Genomic DNA, 24,061 nt, shown 5'->3' with positions numbered 1-24,061 from the left:
ACTGTTGTAGCCAGCATCGCAAGATATTTACACGCCAGATGCACTAAAGATTCATATGTCCCTTCATGCTTCAACCACCATTCCAGAGGACATGCGTCCATGTTGATGACAGGTTTTGCTCAAGAACAATCCAAAGCAGTGCGGATCGACGCATGTTCATTTTCATCATCATGAGTCAGATACCACCAGCAGAAGTTTGATTTTCTTTTTTGGTAGTTTGGGTTCTGTAGTTTCCACATCTTAAGACTTCTGAAAGCATGCTCCACACGTCATCCGTCTCAGATTTTGGAAGGCACTTCAGATTCTTAAATCTCGGGTCGAGTGCTGTACCTATCTTTAGAAATCTCACATTGGTACCTTCTTTGCATTTTGTCAAATCTGCAGTGAACGTGTTCTTAAAACTAACGTGCTGGGTCATCATCCGAGACTACTATAAATATGAAATCTATGGCAGAATGTGGGTAAAACAGAGCAGGAGACATACAATTCTCCCCCAAGGAGTTCAGTTGCAAATTTAAACATTTTTTTAAACGAGCCTCATCAGCATGGAAGCATGTCCTCTAGAACGATGGCTGAAGAATGAAGAGGCATATGAATCTTTAGCGCATCTGGCATGTAAATATCTTGCGATGCCAGCTACAACAGTTTTACATTGTTTTGTTTTTGAGTGCGGTTATGTAACAAAACTACATTTGTAAGTTGCACTTTCATCACAAAGATTGCACTACAGTACTGGTATGAGGTGAACTGAAAAATACTATTTCTTTTGTTTATCATTTTATGTTGCAAATATTTGTAATAAAAATATAAAGTGAGCACTGTACACTTCGTATTGTGTTGTAATTGAAATCAATATTTGAAAATACAGAAAACATCTGAAAATATTTAAATAAATGGTATTCCATTAACAGCTCAATTAATTGTAAATTTTTTTTAATTGCTTGACAGCCCTACTACTAACATTTACTCATTCCTCCATGGAAAAAAGTCATTCACTAGGAATCAAAAAGGACTATGGAGATATTAACGCTGATCTACAGAGGGAAAATAGGAGGCTTGTGTTTTGGGGTTTTGTTTGTTTGGTTTTTTAACACTAGTGTAGAGAAACCCTGAATAATGGTGATAGTAGGGAACCTAAGGGGGAAAGGAAAGAAGATTGATCTTCCTGCTAGTCTTACTTATTAGAAATTCAGGCCTATAGACTATGGACAACTTGAAAGATGACAAGCACCAAGTAAATTAAACCCGATTAAATGAAAAATAACTTCCATCTGCAAAAGCATTATTGCTGAGACAAAATATTTTAATTTAAGAGAGAGAAAACCTCTCTTAAGGATTCAACATATCCCTTCAATTAAGGGCTAAGAAAAACTCCCAATGTACACTCGTTTCATCTCCATGAAGTCATCCAACATAAGAAGGGAAGATAGAAATTCACTATGGTCAGTTGTAAGAAAAACAGTCAAAAAAGTGCAGAAGTTCAAATCCACCCCACACCTACATGCTTGCAGGTCCCCTTTAGCTTAACTTGAATTTTTTTGGGAGATAAAGGGTGGAGCAGCATTTTAGAGCAGAAGTCTACTTACCATCACCCTGCATATCTGAAGTCCATAGTGTCAGGTTATCACGTAACAACTGCATGATAAGTGTAGAGTCTTTATAACTTTCTTCACTCAGTGTATCCAGTTCTGCAATAGCATCATCAAAAGCTGCTTTTGCCAACCTACAAATATTAATCAGATTAATATACAAGATGTCATAAAACAAACACCTATAAAGGTATCCAGCTTAACTCGTTTATTGAACAAGATTTTTTAGTTCAGTTAACGAAACCGCCCCTACAGCTTTTGGGTAAAATTTTCAAAAAAGCACCTAAATACTTAAGAACTTGTGTCCCATTGACTTTCAAAGTCACTTGGATGCTATGTCACAGGATGACACTGGGCCTTTAATAAGGCAAGAGCCAATGCTCCTGTGCCTCATCAGCTAACTCCAATTGAGCTCAAAAGAGGTTATCTGGGACCTAGGGAGTAGAGACCTAGTCAGTGAGGGCTCACTTAAGAGCACCCACTGAGTCAGCTGGGAAAGAGACAGGTGAACTGCCAGAGCCAGAAGACTCTGTGGTTCCTGGGAGAAGACTCAAGGCAGGCCAGCAGCAAGAGAGGTTTGTTAGTTAGCATCCCTGATCCAGGGCGGGATGCCAGACAGCAGCAGAGGGAGGTGCTTACTGGCTCTAAGTCAGAGAGCCAAAGGCAAGGGCTGAAGACAGGAGAGCAGCAGAGAAGCTTACCAGCTGACATTTCCAGACCAGAAAGCTGGATCCAGGGGAACAATGAGAGGGCCAGGGGAGTGAAGGATGCTCCCAAGGTAAAGATGAGCTTTCAGCAAAGAGGTTATGGGCATTCCCACTGATAAGAGTGGGGTTGCACTCTAGCTAGAAGGGCTGAGGTGGCTGTCCTGGCAGAGGAGAACTGACGAAGAGTCCAGGTGTGGCTGAAGACACTGGTGTATGATATAAGTCACACTGAGTGACAAGGCGTCTTGGGATTTTAGTGACTACTTGCACTGTGGTGACAAATGGACTATGGGTTGGGATGTTCTGGACCATTTGTACAATGTTTTTATCATATACTGGTTCCAAGGAGGGCTGTTTAAGCAGGACAGCATGAAAAGAGTTACTAGAGATTCTGAAAGGGGAATGGAGGCAGGCACACAGGTTGTGCCATGGCCTGGCGCAGGAGGGTGCTCCAGCTGGGGCTACCCTCTTATACACTAGATCCTGCAGTATACTGAAAATAAAAATCTACTGCTTTATTAGTGAACTTGAAAATAGATTTAATGGCCTTTAATTAAAAACTAATTGCCTTAAGCTAGGGCTGTCGATTAATTGCAGTTAACTCATTCAATTAACAAAAAAATTAATCCGCTATTATTTTTTTTTAAATTGGGAATTAATTGTTTTAATGGCACTGTTAAATAGAACACCAATTGAAATTTATTAAATATTTTTGGATTTTTTTCTATATATTTTCAAATATACTGATTTCAATTACAACACAAAATATGAAGTGTACACTGCTCACTTTACATTATTTATTGCAAATATTTGCACTGTAAAAATAAAAGCATTTTTCAGTTCACATCATACAAGTACTGTAGTGCCATCTCTTTATCATGAAAGTGCAATTTACAAATGTAGATTGCACTCAAAAACAATCTAAAACTTGTTTACATTTATGGGAGACAATGCTGCCCACTTCTTATTTGCATTGTCACCAGAAAGTGAGAAAAGGCATTTGCATGGGACTTTAGTAGCCCACCATTGCAAGTAGGGATGTAAATACCGTTTAAAAAGTTAACCATTGAAATGATTAAAAAATTTCCTTTAAACTGTTAACCAATTAAAGGACCAGCCAGACTGAGGCTGCACTGGCCAGGCAGCACTCCTCTGGCCGGGCGATGCAGCTGGAGCTCCTCTGGCTGGCGCAGGGATGCTAGGACCAGCAGGCCCGGAGGTTAATGGTTCAGGCAGGTTAACCAGTAGACTAATGCTTACTGGTTAACATTTTACATCCCTAATTATAAGGTATTTAAATGCCAGCTATGCTAAACATTTGTATGCCCCTTCATGCTTCAGCCACCATTCTAGAGGACATGCTTCCATGCTGATGAGGCTCATTAAAAAAATGTGTTAAATTTGTGACTGAACTCCTGGGGGGAGGGGGGAGAGGGGTGGGCAATTGTACTTCTCTGGCTCTATTTTACCTGCATTCTGCCATATATTTCATGTTACTGTAGTTTCAGATGACGACTCAGCACACGTTCATTTTAAGACTACTTTTGCTGCAGATTTGACAAAACAAAAAGGTACCAATGTGAGATTTCTAAAGAAAGCTACAGCACTCAACCCAAGATTTAAAGACTCTGAAGTGCCTTCCAAAATCTGAGAGAGATGAGGTGTGGAGAGCAACACTCTGATGAGAAAATTACAGAACCGGAACCACACAAAAAGACTCAACCTTCTGCTGGTGGCATCTGACTCAGAGAATGAAAATGAACATGTGTCAGTCTGCACCACTTTGGATTGTTAGCGACCAAAACCCGTCATCAGCATGGACAGATGTCCTCTGGAATGGTGGTTAAAGCATCAAGGGACACATGAATCATTAGTGCATCTGGCATGTAAATATCTTCCGACGCCGGCTACAACAGTGGCATGCGAATACTTGTACTCACTTTCAGGTGACATTGTGAACAAGAAGCAGGCAGCATTATCTCCTGCAAATGTAAACAAACTTGTTTGTCTGAGTGATTGGCTGAACAAAAAATAGGACTGACTGGACTTGTAGGCTCTAAAGTTTTATACTGTTTTATTTTTGAATGCAGTTTTTTGTACATAATTCTACATTTGTAAGTTCAACTTTCACAATAGAGATTGCACTACAGTACTTATTAGGTGAACTGAAAAATACTATTTCTTTTGTTTTTTTACAGTGCAAATATTTGTAATAAAAATATAAAGTGAGCACTGTACACTTTGTATTGTGTTATAATTTAAATCAATATATTTGAAAATGTTGAAAACATCCAAAAATATTTAAATAGAATACCGTTTAACAGCGTGATTAATCGCGATTAATTTTTTTAATCACTTGACAGCCCTACTTGAAGTATTCATCCCTGAAAAGTTAAGTTCATATTTTTACAAATTAGTTAACCACTCTCTGCTTTGTCACTTTTGTTTCTCCCAAATAATCTACTCTCAAATAAATAAATTAATCTGGACTCCTTGAATGCTCGCCAACTCTTGAATGAATTAAAAGATGCACACGATAGAGCCCTAACACTGGGTGAAGTTTCAGGGCTTCTCTTCTGTGCCTATGTGGTTAATTTATTACAAAGTTTTTCAACTTATATACAGCAGAAAACAAGGAAACCCACCATATTGCTCCAAAGGTGCAGATATTCAAATTTGCAAGCTATATGTGCTGCCACTGTAGCTGGTTTTATATTTTTAAGAAACCTTCCAGTCTCCTCAGACATTACTTACCTGCAGGCACGGTCAGGGGAATTAAGAATTTCATAGTAGAATACAGAGAAGTTGAGAGCAAGACCTAAGCGGATGGGATGTGTTGGCGGAAGTTCTGTCATTGCAATATCACTAGCTGCTTTATAAGCCACCAGGCTATTCTCTGCAGCCTCCTTCCTGTCATTTCCTGTGGCAAACTCAGCCAGGTACCTGTGGTAGTCCCCTTTCCTGAAAGTGTAAAGAGCAGAGATTCAGGATTCCTTGATTTCACATTAGCTGTTGAAAAAAAACAGTTAATGTTGATAATTGTACATCAATAAATTGGTACAGCATAGGCATTTACTATAGATATATGTCTAGAAAACACAGGGTATGTGATTTTTAAGAACATAAGACAATCAGCCATGGAAGACAGTGTGAATAAGGAAGACCTGTGTCTTTCTGAAGTAACTAAAACCATAGTACTCCTATAAAAAATTGCTACCCAGTTACTTGCAGAGTATCTATGACTGAATGTGTTTCATTGAAGTTCCCAAGTTACTGAGACAATTTTCTAGCCCAGAAAGAAGAATTCCACATTAGAGAAGCCATCCTGGACCTTTTTACAAGTACCAGGAAATGCCTGAGAACATGAAATGGAGACTCACCCACTCGTCAGCATCACTCACAGAGGCCTGAGCTACACCATGTGATGTAGTTAGGTCTACCTAACCCCCACTGTAGATGCAACTAGATCAATGAAAAATTCTTTTGTTGCTCTAGCTACCACCTCTCCAGTGAATGGATTTACTACAGCAATGGGAAAACCCTCCCATCACTTTAGCAGAAGTCTACACTACAGTGTTCAATTCCTTCTTGGTGCTGGATAAAGATCCAGGTGTCCATGCTGACATTAGCTACCTCTGATGTCATGAATGTTCTGGTCTACCTACATATTCTATTAGGAGCGGATGACTCTGCCCTTAGGTGGTTTCATTCCTCAAGCTCAGAGGGGAGTAGAAGGCATTTGCTCTTCTGTCCCTACGGCTTTTACTTTGTCATACTTACTAGTCAACATAAAGTAGGCCATTAGGAGGGTAAGTAAAGAGATCAGGCTTAAAGTTCCTTCACAATATGCTGAAGACACTCTTATCTAGGTCCATCTCATTCAGTTCAGATTACCTCAGATATATATGTAACATCATATACTACTGAGTATTCCAGACAGTCCATGAAGAAGATATATGAAAACTAGAAGTATAAACACAAATAAATGCAGTAATGAACTTTGCTAATTTTTGCAATCCACCTAAGCTTGCAGCAAGCTGCCTCTACCCCAGAAAGGCTATGTGGATGGGTAAAAAGAAAATGTATAGTGAATGAACACTGGAGAAGTTATTAAAATTCATATAAAAACTAAGTGAAAGTTTACAACAATTAAATTACTTATAACTATAATAAAAGAAATACCACACAATTCAACATATCTATATTTAAAGGTAACAAAGAATTGCATGGTATTATATAGTATTTAAGAAAAAAAGCGTATCCTAATTAGCAACTATCATGATGGGTATGGACAAGGGGCTGAACTTAAGTTAGACATGCAATTTTAATGTTTGCATTCCTTGATATAAATATTTAGGTATGTTCAATTAACCTATTTTTTATGTATTATACACAGTTTACACAGAAAGCACTGAATGGTTCAGTGCGTTGCTAATGGGGGTAAATATAGCCTTTCATTATATATCACTTATTCAAGACCAATTACAAGTGTATAGTAATTAAAATCTGTTTCCACTTGAGTGGTCTTAATATAGTTTATCTAGTTGGCAGGCATCCATGAGAAAATGTACCATCACAATCAGTCACTGAACCTCTTGTTGGTGTTCAACACAAGGACTGACTGGACACAATGACCAAACCATCATCTTATTTCTTGAAGTAAGCAAAGTGGTAGGACAGTTTGGAGAGGACTACATTTCCACAATACAGCAGTACCTATTCCATGGCTGTAAAATTTTAATCTCCATGGCTGTTAATCTGGCACCAGTACTGAATTCACTTCAATATTTTATGCAAACTATAAGGATGGCACTTGCCCAAAGCCCACAAGTCACCTACATTTTATAATAGAAAACCTTGGACTCGCCCGTGTTAGCTGCTGGAATGAGGTGTTTGTCCAGTACATCCAGAATGTCGCAACAGATTAACTTCAGCTCGGTCTCAACCTGGGGGGGGGTGGGGGTGGAGAGAGAAGGAGAAGGGGGGGAAAAGCAAAGATTAGCAAAGAAGATTTAATAGTATAAAGGGAAACAAGAAATATTCAATCCCAAATGCTGAAAACAGGAAGAATAATCCAGTTTAGATAGGAACTAGCGTTTGTGTACAAGAGTCCAACTTCTTTTGGACAGTATTAAAAGACCATAGCTTCACCGAACAGTCAAAATCAAAAGAGGGGAAAGAAGATGCAGAAGTTCCTAACCACAGCAAAGCAGCAGCCATGTTAGTCTGTATTCGCAAAAAGAAAAGGAGTATTAGTGGCACCTTAGAAACCAACCAACTGGTTAGTCTCTAAGGTGCCACTAGTACTCCTTTTCTTTTTGCGAACTACAGCAAAGACATTTTCCCAATATACTGTATCTTATTTTTCAGTTTTTAAAACTACCTCAGGGCTGGTCTTCTCTGGGCACAGGTACATATTTTAAAAATTATAAATATTAACTAGATTCAGGGAGACTCATCTCACAATGCAGTAGTTCTCAACCAGGAGTCCAGGGCGCCCTGGGGGGGGCCACAAGCAGGTTTCAGAGGGTCCACAAAGCAGGATTGGCATTAGACTTGCTGGGGCCCAGGGCAGAAAGCTGAAGCCCCACCACTTGGGGTTGAAGCTCAGAGGCCCAAGCCCCTCCACTCGGGGCTGAAGCCTAAGCAATTTAGCTTCATGGGGACCCCTGTGGCATGGGGTTCTGGGCAGTTGTCCTGCTTGCTGCCCCCTAAAGCTGGTCTTTGCTTTTATATGCAGAAAAGTAGTAGTTGTGGCACAAGGGGGACGTGGAGTTTTTAACAGGACGTTGCGGGCCCTCAGAAAGAAAAGGGTTGAGAATCACCGACATAACGAACAGTAAATAGGCAGTTAGAAGGCTGAACTCTAACAATACTGGACCAAGGCAGAAAGTAAATTCTAGAGTCAAGATGCCTGCCAGCAACACTAAGATGTTCAAATCTACAGAGTACTTTGAGAGAATCAGCAGAATTCAACTTTTCACAGTGTGACAAAGTTCCTCCTCTGCCTTGGTGGGTCCTGCGCTCACTGGCGGATTTGCTTGCCTCAGAGATTCACAGCAGCCCTCAATTTGGCCACTTTTGCTAGTGGCTCAAACCTGCCATTCGCTCAACTAACCTCATCACTGGCCAGCCTGGGGAAAAGGAAGGAGAACAATCCCCACAGTCTCTGCTGATCAACCTAGTGGGTCAGGGGACAGGCCAGGGACCTTCCCCTCTGGTTAGACACACAGTCCAGGTCAACTCCTCCTGTATCCAATAGGGAGTTGGGAGGAACCCAAGTCTGCCCTCTACTCTGGGTTCCAGCCCATGGCCCTGTGGATCATAGCTGTCTACAGGGTTTCGTGTAACACCTGTGTGACAGCTACAACTCCCTGAGCTACTTCCACATGGCCTCCTCCCAACACCTTCTGTGTCCTCACTACAGGACCTTCCTCCTGATGCCAGACAGCGTTTGTACTCCTCAGTCCTCCAGCAGCACGCCCTCTCACTCTCAGCTCCTTGCGTACCCCTCACTGACTGAAGTGAGGTCCTTTTTAAACCAGGTGCCCCGATTAGCCTGTCTTAATTGATTCTAGCAGCTTCTTAATTGGCTCCAGGTGTCCTAATTAGCCTGTCTGTCTTAATTAGTTCCAGCAACTTCCTGATTGTTCTGGAACTGCCCATTACCTTACCCAGGGAAAAGGGACCTGTTTAACCTGAAGCTAATATATCTGCCTTCTATCATTCTCCTGTAGCCATCTGGCCCGACCCTGTCACAACAGGTACATGAGGGAAGAGATGGTAGCAGGTAGTTGTACCCACATCATATACGCAAAAGTCATTATAATGTGATTACATAAAAGGCTGCAAAAAGGATGCGTTACCTGTAATTCTGTCTTTCTGGAAATATTTGGCAAGATCTAGACTGGTCTTAGCTTGCTTTTGCAAGACTGGCACAACTCCCCTAGCTCTTCACTTTTTTTTTTTTTTTTTTTAAACCACACACACTGGCAGATAACTAATGAGGGATAGCACAAGCCAGCTATCCTACTGGTCATCTCATGGCACCCTTTCAGGTTATAAACACCTCCATCAAAGCATTCCATAAATTTCTACTGATTCTTGGAGCTTTGCCTTATAAAGAAAAGCCAACTGAAGATGAACAAGATAAAAAAATATGCCAAAAGGGCAGAATCAGATGCTAGAGAAAAACAAAGCCAAAAAAGGTAACCTGTGAGGCATGTGAATCTTAAGAGACATCCCAAAAGAAAACAAGAGTAAAGAACAGACAGCACTAACAAAGCGAAGACCAGCAGTGAGAGCACAAGCTGCCAAAAGTTATCATATTTAAACTAATTATTCAAATGCAATAGTTACAAGACAGTCTGTTATGACCACACCATCTACAATTCTCCTGAATTAGAACACATCTGTAAGGTATTTCCTTTGTGATTCTATACAAATCAAAATACAAACATCACAAAGCAAAGACTATTCTCTTTATTTTGTGATGTATTTATTGGGCCTATCGCAGGGCTGGGTGGCCTTGCAATATGATTTCGCTCCTGGGGAAATTCTGCGCCACTGCACAATTTTGCAGAAATTAATGTTATGTGCGCAGAATTTCCTTCCCCCACACAGAAATGGGCTGGAGTGCTGCTAGCCACCACTAGGGTCCACTGGACCTGGCAGAGTCCAGCTTGCATATAGAAAAGACTGCCTGGGGGTAGGGGAGGGAGCTGGAGAGTTCCTGGCAGTTGCAGTTCCCAGCATGCCCTGAGGGAAGGAGAGGGCAACTTACAGGGAACTCCGTACAAGCCTGGGACCAAACGACAGGCTGTTTCTCCCTCTTGATACCTAGGGGAAGAGAAACAGGAACTGGGTTGGTTGTCATAAGGATCTCTCACTCTCTACCCCTGGGGGAAATGTGTGTGTGTCTCTGTATTGTTACAGACATAATTGCTGACTGGTATTTTGAAATAAATTACCAGAATAATTGAAACTGGCGTAATTATGCAGTGTTATTTTGACAAATAAAATTTGCAGCATTTTAAAATATTGTGCGCAGAATTTAATTTTTTGGTGCAGAATGTCCCCAGGAGTAATGATTTGAAGATTATACAGCCTAGCTTTGTCAAAGTCCAAGAAGGAAAGTAAAATTCTAAAAGCTAGAGAATCCTTCCAGACTCCAGCCTGCTTTGAGCCCTGTGCTGCTTATACCACAAGAGCCCTTTTTTTTTTTTTGCTGAAGCAGCTCAAATGAGCAAAATAAGGGAAGTACTGGTTGCAAATCTGACGGTAGAACACAATTTAGGTGAAAGTGATCATGGAATGATAGTTTCATAATTCTAAGGAAAGGATGGAGGTAAGAGCAGCAGAACAGGGACAATGGATTTAAAGAACGGTTACGGTTACCTACCTTTCGTAACTGTTATTCTTTGAGATGCGTTGCTCATGTCTATTCCATTCTAGGTGTGCACGCCCACGTACACAGTTGGAGACTTACTTTAACAGTATCCGTAGGGCTGGCTGTGGCACCCTCTAGAGTGCCGTGCTCATGCAGCAATATATCAGGTACCACTGGCCCTATGCCTTCTCAATTCCTTCTTGCCAGCAACTCCGACAGAGGGATAGGAAATAGAATGGACATGACCAACACATCTCAAAGAGAACAGTTACCTTCCTTTCATAAGTTTTCTTCGAGTGCTTGCTCATGTCGATTCCATTCTAGGTGACTCATAAGCAGTATCTATGGAGGTGGGCTCAGAGTTCACCATTTGGTGGTTTGCAGTACTGCTCTACCAAAGCCAGCATTGTCCTGGGCCTGCTGGGTAAGCACATAGTGGGCCGTGAAGGTATGGACCGTACAGATGTCCAGAATAGGCAGTTGGGCCAAAAAGGCTGCCAAAGCCTGTGCCCTGGTAGAGTGGACGGTGACTATTGCCAGGGATGGCACCTTTGCTTGGCTCAAATAAAACTGAGAGACTACCTTAGGAAGGAAAACCGGTCTTAGCTATATCGTGTCCTTGTAGGAGACTGCGTAAGTGGTTCTGAAGTGAGTGCCCAAATCTCAGATACCCGGCAGGCCGACACCACTACAACCAGGAATGCGACTTTCCAGAAGAGAAGGTGAGAGCAGGAGGCGAGGAGAAAGACGGACAGACAAGCCACGAGAGCACCAGATTTGAGTCCCATAGAGGGACAGGATCCTTGACGTGCGGGTAGAAACCCCCCAGGCCCTTAAGGAATCTGGCTGTGATATCCTGAGAGAAAACCAACCTGCCTTTGAGCACTGGGTGGAAGCCCGAGATGGCCGCTAGATGGACCTTGGTGGAGGAGAGTGACAAGCCCTGAAGTTTGAGGTGCAGGAGGTAGTCTAGAATGAGCAGCAATGGGGCTCTCTCGTGACAGACCCCCTTATTCGCCATCCAGCAAATGAAATCACTTCCATTTGGCCAGGAAGGTGGCTCTGGTGGAGGGCTCTCCACTGTCCAACAGGACTTGTTGGACCTTGGACAAACACTGCTGTTCTTGCACATTTAGTCTCACAGCAGCCAAGCTGTCAGATGAAGCGCCATCAGGTTTGGGTGCAGGCAACTGCCATGGTTCCGGGACAAAAGGTCCGCCCTGAGTGGCATCTGAAACTGGGTCGCCACCGAGAGATCCTGCAGACTGCTGAACCAGTGTTGGTGCGGCCATGCAAGCACTAGGACGATGACCTTCATCCTGTCCTGCTTGATCTTCATGAGGACCCCGGGTAGCAATGACACCAGAGGGAAGGCATACATCAGAGCCCCCACCACAGGAGCAGGAAGGTGCCCGACAGGGATCCTGTCCCTGCCCTGGAATGAGAAGATGTGGCATTTCCTGTTCTGCCTGGACAAGATGGATAGAACTGACCAACTTAGGGTGAAGGGTAGAACCCTGCAAATCCGCGGGTATCCGCTTTATATCCATGGACCATTTCTGCGGATACCAGCGCGGATGTGGATGCAAATTTTGCAGATTACAGATCAGATGCGGATACACTGGACTCCAGTGGGGTTGTGCGCGCCTCAGAGCCTCAGTCCAGGGTAGAATCCTGTAATTTTTGCAGATATCTGCAAAAATTATCTGCGGATCACAGCTCGGATGTGGATACACATTTGTCAACTCACACAGGGATCTAATGAAGGGACCACTTGGCGGTCCGTCCAAGCAGCCACAAGATAGATGTCGTGCTGCAGACAGAAATCCCAGAGCACTTCTTGACAGAAGGCGGATGACCTGGCTCCCCTGCCATCTGTCGATATAGAAGACCATGGCTGTGTTGTCTGTTAGGAACTGAACTGCCGTGCCTTGTATGCACGTCTGAAAAGCTTGGCAGGCTACGTAAACTGCCCCGAGTTCCCTGATGTTATTGGTGCAGCGACCGATCGTGACTGGACCAACGGCCTTGAGTACTGAGATCGCCCAGGTGGGCTCCCCAACCCAGGTCTGAAGTGTTGGTGACGAGTCACTGATGAGACTGAGGTCATGAAGGGGACTCCCTCCAGCACCAACACCGGGTCTTCCCATCAGGTAAGGGACAACAGTACACTGTCCAGAATCCTGATCACCCTCTCCATACTGTATCGGCTGGGGACATAGACCAACGCCAGCCAGACCATGTAAGTGCATGCTGTCATGTAGCCCAACAGTCTCAGGCATGTGTGGGCGGTGATGAGCAGGCGGGCATGCAGAGACAAGATGAGATCCACTACTGCTCAGAACAGAGTCTTGGGTAGGAAGGCTCTGGCTCGAGTGGAGTCGAGTACCACTCTAATGAATTCCATACATTGCACTGGGGTAAGGGTTGACTTATTGTTGTTTATTAGGCCCAGGTCACGGCAGGTGAAACAGACCAGATTGAGATGCCTTTGCACCTGATAGGAGGAGGACTGGCCCCTTAACCACCAGTTGTTGAGGTACAGGTAGATTTGGACCCCCTGACATCGCAGGTAAGTGGCCACTGACACTATACACTTGGTGAACACACTCAGGGCCAAAAAGAGACCAAAGGGCATTGCCGTGAACTGGAAATAGCGCCGGCCCAATGTGAAATAGAGGAAAAGCCAGTGCCCCAGGAATATGGAAGTATGCATCCTTTAAAATCGAGGGCGATGTACCAGTCTCCCGGATCCAAAGAGACCATACAAAAACTTCAACTTTGAGAGACTTGTTGAGAGGATACAGATCTAGGATAGGTCTGAGGTCCCCTTTTGCCTTTAAAATCCTCTTCCTTCCAGGTCTTGCAGAACCTCTTCCACTACCCCTAGGTTCAGGAGCTTTTTGACCTCCTGAACGAGGAGTTGCTCGTGAGAAGGGTCCCTGAAGAGGGACAGGGACGGGGAAGGGAAGGGTTGGTCGGCTACAAAATGCAGAGTATAGCCCAACGAGACTGTGTTAAGCACCCAGCGGTCCGAGGTGATATGGGACCAGGCCGACTGGAGAGGGTGAAGGCGGTTGAGGATGACAGGGAACTGCTCAGGAGAGTAATAGGGTGTCGTCCTTGGGTGCACCCTCAAAATGACTGCTTTTGTCTGCCTTTGTCACTGGAAGGACCCAGCTGGGCAGGTGGAGGAGATGACTGGTGGCATCACTTAAAACTGGTGTTGCAGTACTGGGGTCCTTGGCTGTGGTGAAGGGGAATGACACCTGCAGTCCAGGGATGTTCCACTGTCTTTAGGGGTGGTCCCATCACCAGCTTGGTCGTCTGAGCTGGTATCTTGCCAGGATCCACCATGTGGCCAGGGGTCTGCGGTGCCAGTGAGCCTAATTGTTCTTTGGCTGCCAGCCCCCACCTCAGGCACAGACAGCCCTGCAATGGGCTGGAATTTCCTACCGCTCCCGGGAGTTGGGTCCCTGGCTGGGCTAGGGGGTTTGACCACAGTGGTACCCCCCGAGAGCCTTCATTGCAGGTACAAGGCCGAAGTTTCCTTGCATGGTGCCTGCAGACCAGACTTCGGTACTGACAAGGGAGAATCGTGCTGGGTGGATCCTGGTGCCGGCGATGCACTGCATGCCGACGCCAAAGTACTGTGTATGGAGTCTGAGCATGAGGGCTCCAATGCAGGGCACAGAGCAGCCTCCATAAGGAGGGCCCTTAGCCAAATGTCCTGCTCTTTCTGAGTCAGTGGACAAGTTTTTGCAGATCTGGCACTTGTCTTTTCGATGGGACTCCCCAGGACCTTCAGACAACTCTCGTGATGGTTACTGATAGGCATCGACCGGCCGCACTAAGAACATGGCTTAAAGCCTGGGGAGCGGGGCATATCCCACTCCAGGAATAACTACTACTAAAACACTTAACAGCTAACTAATCACTGACTAAATAACAACAAGTAGAACAAATCAGAACAGTGAAGAACCACTAATGCTCTGGCTAAGCAAGACCAGGCACTCTAACCATCACAGGCGGTAAGAAGGAACTGAGAGGGCGTAGGGCCATGGGTGCCTGATATACTGCCACATGAGCGCAGCATTCCAGAGGGTGCTACAGCGGGCCCTACAGATACCGCTAAGGCAAATGTCTCCAACAACTGTACACATGGGTACGCACACCTAGAATGGAATCGACATGAGCAAGCACTCGAAGAGATGTTAACTCAGAACTTGTACGCAAGGTCCTATGGGAAGAAAAAATTAAGGAAAAACAAGAGTTCAGGAGAGCTGGCAGTTTCTCAAAGACAGTAAAAAGATACAATAGCAAAGACAGGAAGAACTGTAATAAGGACCCAATATGACTCCATCGAGAGCTCTGTAGTACCCTGAAACTCAAAGGAATCTTACAAAAAGTGGAAACCTGGACAAATTGCTAAAGATGAATACTATAGAGTAGTGGCAAGCATGAAGGGACAAAATCAGAAAGGTTAAGGCACAAGAGGAGTCACACCTACCAAAAATAAAGGGAAGTGCAGGCTTCTGTGAGCAGTAAATACAACATCTGAAGAGGCTTTTAGAAGGAAGACAATATGGATAGTGAGCGATCAGCTGTAGTGACCTGCACAGGATGTGCCATATTTGTCTCTCTCCCAGAGGATAGAAGGAACTTCTTCTGTATGAAGTGAAAGCTGGCCTCCATACTGGAAGATAAGGGGGACTAGATAGACTTAAGTACCAACCCTGCATTGAATCATAGCATATCAGGGTTGGAAGGGACCTCAGGAGGTCTTCTGGTCCAACCCCCTGCTCAAAGTAGGGCCAACACCAACTAAATCCCAGCCAGGCCTTTGTCAAGCCTGACCTTAAAAACCTCTAAGGAAGTAGATTCCACCACCTCCCTAGGTAATCTGTTCCAGTGCTTCACCACACTCCTTGAGACCATTACTCCTTGTTCTGTAATCTGGACCACTGAGAACAGTCTAGATCAGTGCTACTCAAAATGGTGGTCTGCGGACTGATGCCAGTCCATGAGCCATCGGCTGCCTGTCTGCGTGCACATTGGGAAAAAAAAACTGTCGGTCCCCCACATCAGATTGCTTGAGAAGCACTGGTCTAGATCCATCCTCTTTGGAACCCCCTTTCAGGTAGTTGAAAGCAGCTATCAAATCCCCGCTCATTCTTCTCTTTTGCAGACTAAATAATCCCAGTTCCCTCAGCCTCCCCTCATAAGTCATGTGCTTCAGCCCCCTAATCATTTTTGTTGCCCTCCACTGGACTCTCTCCAATTTTTCCCATATCCTTCTTGTGGTGTGGGGCCCAAAACTGGACACAGTATTCCAGATGAGGCCTCACCAATGCTGAATAGAGGGGAATGATCACGTCCCTCGATCTGCTGGCAATGCTCCTACTTGTACAGCCCAAAATGCCGTTAGCCTTCTTGGCAACAAGGGCACACTGTCAACTCATATCCAGCCTCTCATCCACTGTAACCCCTAGGTCCTTGCATCAGAGAAAATTAAGACTTTCTGGATAGAAGTCAGCATTTGGTACTGCAGGCACAGCATGCTGAAGAATCAGAGAGGGCAGTGCAGAACAGAAGAAATTAGGCAGCATGTGACCTTCAGAAGAAGAAAGAGGAGAATTCATGCCCCAGTGCAGACAGAGGTAATAAAGGTTTCAGAGTAACAGCCGTGTTAGTCTGTATTCGCAAAAAGAAAAAGGAGTACTTGTGGCACCTTAGAGACTAACCAATTTATTTGAGCATGAGCTTTCGTGAGCTACAGCTCACTTTAAGGCTCTCTGCACAGGTACTATGGTGGAGAATGATTTGGAAGAGTCATCTGAGGGAAGGGATCAGAAGGAGACCCCATCGACTGAAAGGCATGGAAAGCATTGTCCTAGGGATGGGGGTTCCATGACCACGCCTCCCAAGAAGAGGGGATGGGTGGTGGTGGTCAGGGACTCCCACCTAAGGGAGGGGAAAACAGTCATCAATCTGCCATCTAGACCAGGAAACTCAGCTGCTCGCCTAGAGCTAGAATTGAGGATGTGACTGAGTGTCTGCCAAGACCGATCAAGCCCTTTGACCTCTACCCCTTCCTACTTCTCCACGTGGGCACCAATGATACTGCCAAGAATGACCTTAAGCGGGTCACTGCAGACTACTGACTCTGGGAAGAAGGATAAAGGAGTTTGAGGTGCAAGTCGTGTTCTTGTCCATCCTCCCTATTGAAGGAAAAGGCCCAGGTAGGGACCATCTAATTGTGGAGGTTGTGGTTGCACAGGTAGAAAGGGCTTTGGATTCTTTGACCATGGGATGTTGTTCCAGGAAGGATTGCTAGGAAGAGATGGGATTTTCCCAATAAAGAAAGGGAAGAGCATCTCCACAAGCAGGCTTGCTAACCTAGTGAGGAGAGCTTTAAACTAGGTTCACCAGGGGATGGAGCCCTGGGGTAAGTGGGATACTGGGAGGAAACACAAGGAGGAGAGTACAACAGGGGAGGCCTCCAGATTCATACTGAGAAAGCAGGGCAATTGGCTAGTTATCTTAGGTGCCTGTACATGAATGTAAGAAGCCTGGGAAACAAGCAGAAAGAACTGGAAGTCCTGGCACAGTCAAGGAACTATGATGTGATTGGAACAACAGACTTGGCGGGGCAACTCACATGACTGGAGCAACGGTGTGGATGGGTATAAACTGTACAGGAAAGACAGGCAGGGGAGAAAAGGTGGAGGAGTTGCACTGTATGTAAGAGAGCAGTACGATTGCTCAGAGCTCCAGTATGAAACTGGAGAAAAGCCTGTTGAGAGTCTTTGAGTTAAGTTTAGATGCGAGGGCAATAAGGGTGATGTTGTGGTGGGCGTCTGCTATAGACCACCAGACCAGGAGGATAAGGCTTTCTTTGGACAACTAACAGAAGTTTCCAGATCACAGGCCCTAGATCTCAGAGGAGACTTCAATCACCCTGACACCTGCTGGGAGAGGAACACAACAGTGCAGAGACAATCCAGGAAGTTTCTGAAGTGTGTTGGGGAGAACTTCCTGGTGCAAATGCTGGAGGAACCAACTAGGGGCCGTGATCCTCTTGACCTGCTGCTCACAAACAGGGAAGAATTGGTAAGGAAAGTAGAAGTGGGTGGCAACCTGGAGAGCAGTGACCATGAGATGGTCGAGTTCAGGATCCTGACAAAAGGAAGAAAGTAGAGCAGCAGAATGCGGACCCTGGACTTCAGAAAAGCAGACTGACTCTCTCAGGGAATTGTTGGGCAGGATCCCCTGGGATGCTAATGGGGGGGGGGGGGGGAGAGAAGAGGAGAGAAGGAGGAGTCCAGGAGAGCTGAATGTACTTTAAAAAAGCCTTATTGAGGGTGCAGGAACAAACCATCCCTATTTGCTATTCTTTCTGCACATATGGCAGACAACCAGTTTGGCTTAACAGAGAAATCTTCAGAGAGCTTAAACACAAAAAGGAAGCTTACAAGAAGTAGAAACCTGGACATATAACTGAGGACTAGTATAAAAATACTGCTCAAGCATGCAGGAGTATAATCAGGAAGGCCAAAGCACAACTGGAGTTGCAGCTAGCAAGGGACGTGAAGGGTTTCTACAGGTATGTTTGCAACAAGGTGGTAGCCAGGGAAAGTGTGGGACCCTTACTGAATGGGGGAGGCAACCTAGTGACAGATGATGTGGAAAAAGCTGAAGTACTCAATGCTTTTTTCTGCCTCAGTCTTTACAGACAAGGTCAGCTCCCAGACTGCTGCACTGGGCAGTACAGTATAGGAAGGAGGTGAGTAGTCCTCAGTGGTGAAAGAACAGCTTAAGGACTATTTAGAAAAGCTAGACATGCACAAGTCCATGGGGCCAGATGCAATGCATCTGAGGGCGCTGAGGGAGCTGATGTGATTGCAGAGCCATTATCTTTGAAAACTTCAGGCAATCAGGGGAGATGCTGTACGATTGGAAAAAGGCAAATATAGTGCCCATCTTTAAAGGAGTACTTGTGGCACCTTAGAGACTAACCAATTTATTTGAGCATGAGCTTTCGAGAGCTACAGCTCACTTCATCCGATGAAGTGAGCTGTAGCTCACGAAAGCTCATGCTCAAATAAATTGGTTAGTCTCTAAGGTGCCACAAGTACTCCTCCTCTTTTTGCAAATACAGACTAACACGGCTGTTACTCTGAAACCTGTCATCTTTAAAGGGAAGGAGGAGAATACAGGGAACTACAGACCGGTCAGCCTCACCTCGGTCCCTGGAAAAATCATGCAGCAGGTTCTAAAGGAATCCATTTTGAAGCACTTGGAGGAGAGGAAGATGATCAGGAACAGTCAATATGGATTCACCAAGGGAAAGTCATGCCTGACCAACCAGATTGTCTTCTATGAGATAACTGGCTCTGTGGATATGGGGAAGCGCTGGACATGATATACCTTGACTTTAGCAAAGCTTTTGATATGGTCTCCCACAGTATGCATGTCAGCAAGTTAAAGTAGTATGGATTGGATAATGGACTATAAACATGGATAGAAAGCTGGCTAGATCGTCACGCTCAATGGGTAGTGATCAATGGCTCAATGTCTAGTTGGCAGCTGGTATCAAGCAGAGTGGGAACTGGGCCTATTTTGTCTGCAGAAGAGAAGAGTGAGGGAGGATTTCATAGCAGTCTTCAATTACCTGAAGCGGGGTTCCAAAGAGGATGGAGCTAGACTGTTCTCAGTGGTGGCAGATGACAGAACAAGGAGCAATTGTCTCAAGTTGCAGTGGGGGAGGTCTAGGTTGGATATTAGGAAACAATATTTCACTAGGAGGGTGGTGAAGCACTGGAATGGGTTACCTAGGGAGGTGGTGGAATCTCCATCCTCAAAAAGTTTCTTTTTAAGGCCCAGCTTGACAAAGCCCTGGCTGGGATAATTTAGTTGGGGGTGGTCCTGCTTTGAGCAGGGGGTTGAACTAGATGACCTCTGAAGGTCTCTTCCAACCTTAATCTATGATTCTATGAAGGTCCACTACTTAGTGGGGAAGAATAGCTAAATACAGAAGACAATTTCCCCTTGTTTCCCCCTCACTCCTCAGACGTTCTTGTTAAACCCTGGATTTGTGCTGGAAATGGCCCACCTTGATTATCATACACACTGTAAGGAGAGTGATCACTTTAGATAAGCTATTACCAGCAGGAGAGTGGGGTGGGGGGAGAGAAAACCTTTTGTAGTGGTAAACACCCATTTTTTCATGCTTTGTGTGTATAAAAAGATTTTCTATACTTTCCACAGTATGCATCCGATGAAGTGAGCTGTAGCTCACAAAAGCTTATGCTCAAATAAATTGGTTAGTCTCTAAGGTGCCACAAGTACTCCTTTTCTCTATTATGCATTCCCCCATTCCTGCACCACTGAGCCTTTCCTCCACACCTATACCCAACCCCAGCCCTGATCCACCTCGTGCTCTCCAAACCCCTTGATCCCAGCATGGAGCACCCTCCTGCACCCCAAACCTCTCATCCTCATCCCCCACAGTCTGTGAGATGGAGGGACTTGAAGTTCGGATAAAGTAGGAGACAGCGATCCTGGGAGAGGAGATCCAGAAACAGAGGTAGAGCAATTGGTGTTTTCACCGAGAGATCCAGAAAGGTGGTGAACCAGTGTTGGTAACGCCAGGCTGGGGTTATCAAGATCAGGTTCATTCCTTCCTCTCTGACCTTCAGAAGGACCTTGTGTATGAGAGGAATGGGGGAATGCATAGTAGAGATAGCTTCTCCAAGGGAGGGGAAGTGTGTCCCTGAGCTAGACTGATTGCAAAAGGAACAGAACTGCAGACACTTTCTGTTGTGCCTGGTCATGAACAGGTCTATCCTGAGTCCCCCACCTCTGGAAAATGACCTTCACGACATCACAGTAGATGGACCATTTGTGACTGGAGAAAGATCTGCTGAGGCAATCCACTACTTTGTTCTGTGCCCATGGGAGGTAGAAGACTGCGAGGTGGATTGAGTAGGATATGCACAATTCCCACAGGCAGAGAGCTTCTTGGCATAGGTGAGAGGCGTGTGCTCCACCCTGTCTGTTTATATAGAACATCACTGTCATGTTGTAAGCACTGATGCACATTTGCCTTGCAGGTGGGATTGGAACATTTGGCAGGCAAGGTGCACTGCCCAAGTTCCCTCACACTGATATGTAGTGAGCGCCACCTGGGACCAGAGGCCCTGGATTCTGAGGACCCCCCCAAATGAGCATGGAAGCATCACAGACTAGAGATATTGACAGCTGCAGTTTCAAGAATGGGACACCCATACATACTGTCTCCGGCTCCAGCCAGCATCGGAGGGTGGTGATCACGGGTGTGTGGGGGGGGGGGGGGGGCGGCGGCGCGCGCGTGACTGCCATGTCCAAGCGATCCCGGCAGGGTCAGTACACTAATGCTAGCCAGATCTGAAGAGGTCTGAGTCACAACCTCACTTGTTTCACTATGTAAGTGCACGATGCCATATGCCCCAGGAGTTTCAGGCAGTTTCTTGCTGTGTTGATTTCTGAGGCTCTCTACAATGGAACCCAGGGCCTGGGACCAGGCTTCTGGAAAAAAGGCTCTGGCCTGGATCAAGTCAAGGACTTGGATACTATCATTTGGATGGGGACAGTGCTGATTTCTGCATGTTTATCAACAGGCCTAACCTCTGGAAGGTTGACAGTACTAGCCATATGTATGCCTCCACCTGGGCCCTAGTCTGACTTCCAATCAGCCAGTTAACGAGGTAAGGACATATCTAAACCCTTTGTTTCCTTAGGAAAGCTGCAACAACTGCAATGCACTTTGTGAATACCCATGGGGCTGCTGGCAGGTCAAATGTGAGCATTGGTACCTAATTCACAATGAATTGGAGGAATCTCCTGTGACCTTGGAAGATTGAGATATGGAAATAAAGTGTTCCAGTCGAGGGTGGCATACGAGTCCCCTGAATCCAGCAAAGGGATAATGGAGGCCAAGGAAATCATACGGAACTTCTGCTTCCGCATGAATCTGTTGAAGTTTCACAAGTCCAGGTTTGAGACTCCTTTTGGCATTCAAGATTAGGAAACGGGAGTAAAACCCCTTGCCCCTTAGCTCCAGAGAAACCACCTCTACTACTCCCACTTGCAGATGCGTTCGCACTTCCTGGATTAGAAGTTGCTCATGAGAAGGGTCCCTGAAGAGGGACAGGGAGGAAGGGAGAACTGAACTGCAGGGGATATCCTATGTGCATAGCACCTAACGGTCTGAGGTGATACAGGCCCACACCCAATAAAAGTGGGATAACAGGTCCACAAAAACTGGGGAAGGTGGATCCAGACATTGTCCTGGTACAACGTCCTTGGATGTACCCTTAAAAGGCATGCTCAGACCCAGCCAAATGTGTGGTGGGGCCAGCCCTGAGGGTAGACAAGGACTGGGGAGGCAGCCTCCTCTTATAGCTCATACTCCGCCTCGTACTGTAATCCTGCCTTGACTGAGGCTAGTAGAAACAGGGCAATGGCTGGGGTTTAAAAGTGCTTCCTTGATGGGGCTAGAGTGTATAGTCCTAGCGACTTTAGGGTGGATCCTTTAAGCTGCGGAGCTCAAGTCTATCTTCTCTGAAAAGAGAGACACGCGCTCTCGAAAGGGAGGCCCTCGATAGTCTGCTGCACTTCATATGGGAGGCCCGAGGCCTGTAGCCATGAGCTCCTCCATGAGAAGCCATGAGCTCCTCCTTCCAAAGCCATGGTTTGTGCAGCAGAGTCCATCACAACCAATGCTGCTTGCAAGTACACTTTTGCCACTGCTCTGGCCTACTCAACTAGAGCCAAGAACTCGGCACTAGATTCCTGTAGCAGGAACTCCTTGAACTTAGTCATTGTGCTCCAGGACTTAAAGTCATAGTGGCTCAGGAACATCTGTTGGTTGGTGATTTGAAGTTGGAGCCCCCCCCGTGGAGTAGATCTTTCTGCCAAAAAGGATACAGCTTCTTGGCATCCTTGGCCCTGGGGTTAGATCCTTGCTGTCTCTGCTTCTTGTTTGTTTACCACTGACAGCACTAGCAACCCTGGAGACGGATGGGTGTATAAGTACTCAAACCCCTTTGGGGGAACAAAATCTCTTTTCTCCACCCCTCTTTGCAGTAGGTTGCAAGGATGCTGGAGTCTGCCACAGTGCCTTAACGAGTTCTAGAATGGCACCATTCAGAGGCAAAGCCACTCGCGATGGTCCCAAAGGGGCCAAGATGTAAACCAGGGCATGGGAGGCTTCCAAGATTTCCTCCACCTGGATCCCCAGGTTTTGGGCTACTTTCCTGAGGAGTTCCTGGGGTGCCCTTTAATCATCCTGAGCAGGCACAAATGAAGTCCCCACTATCACCCCATAAGGAGGATGTTAGGACAGGTACAGGGCCCTGTTCCTGTCCTTCAGCAGCTGAAGGATCCCACAGTACCGGGTCCTGAAGTTCAGTGCCAGGCTTGGTACCAGGTCCTGACTCCTATACCAAAGGAAGTGCTGGGGGAGCTGTATGCTCCAACACAATGGAGTAAGATCTCATTGACTGAGACCCTTGGACCAGAAGGAAGGCCCAGGGATTCCAGAAAGGCCATTGCACCAGTTTTTGCCACTGTGCTGGTCAGGCCATTGGTCAGAACTCTTGGCCCATATCAGCTGTCAGGTATCAGTGGTCAGAGTAGTCTGAGCTCCTGTGGGAGGTGTAAGATTCCGCACCAGAGTCCAACTGCGAAGAGTCGCCCAAGAGCAGTGCCAAGAGGTAGGTAACAGGTGCATTGTCATCATTGCTTGTTTTCCCTGCCTTGTGAGGCCTCGGTGCCATAGTCATTCATCTCTGGTGCCTGTTCATGCCTGGTGCGGGATGACAGCACAGGAGGCATAGTAGCTCCCTTGCTGCCTCAAACACCTCTGGTGTGGATGGAAGCACCAGGGCTGCAGTCCGATGGCTCTCCCTCGGAGGAGAGTCCAACAGTACTGACTCAACAGGACCCTTTCCTGGGCCGGAATCAATGGTACTAGGCTGACAACTGTTGAGTCCAAGTGGCCTGACACAGGCCTCATTCTGCCAGCTTCCTGTCACGAGCGGGTCTCGGAGTTAGGGAGCACTCCGTTTTTCTTTGCTTCTTCCTCCACATCGGAAACTGAGATCTGTGCAGCATGTCCTGGTGCGGGGTAGACCGCCTCTGTACTGGAAAGCTCTGTTGGTGCAGAGTGTCCTGGGACGTGGAATCCTTCCTCAGTGCTGAAGAAGCTGAGCTATACTGCCTGTCTCTCAGAAGCCAGTGCACTTCTCACCAGGTTAGAGATACACAGTGTCAAGTCAGCATGACTTGGCTCCAAGGCCAGATGGAGAGCCACCTCCATAAAAAGGAATTTG

The 24,061-nt window shown here is 45.9% G+C and overlaps 1 protein-coding gene across 1 annotated transcript in view; it reads right to left on the bottom strand.

Annotated features, from left to right (window-relative positions):
* Positions 1-24,061, bottom strand: part of YWHAE (tyrosine 3-monooxygenase/tryptophan 5-monooxygenase activation protein epsilon) — a 56,632-nt gene that overhangs the window by 13,163 nt on the left and 19,408 nt on the right. The window contains exons 3-5 of the mRNA XM_073315961.1: positions 7,136-7,242; positions 5,051-5,257; positions 1,587-1,723 (exon numbers count right to left, since the gene is read on the bottom strand). Coding sequence (XP_073172062.1) covers positions 1,587-1,723; positions 5,051-5,257; positions 7,136-7,242 — 451 coding nt within the window. The remainder of the gene's footprint in view (positions 1-1,586; positions 1,724-5,050; positions 5,258-7,135; positions 7,243-24,061) is intronic.

This window comes from Lepidochelys kempii, chromosome 17, assembly GCF_965140265.1.
Source record: "Lepidochelys kempii isolate rLepKem1 chromosome 17, rLepKem1.hap2, whole genome shotgun sequence".
Taxonomy (NCBI): domain Eukaryota; kingdom Metazoa; phylum Chordata; order Testudines; family Cheloniidae; genus Lepidochelys; species Lepidochelys kempii.
The sequence above is the reverse complement of the archived record's forward strand: the minus strand, read 5'-3'. Positions and strand labels throughout refer to the sequence as shown.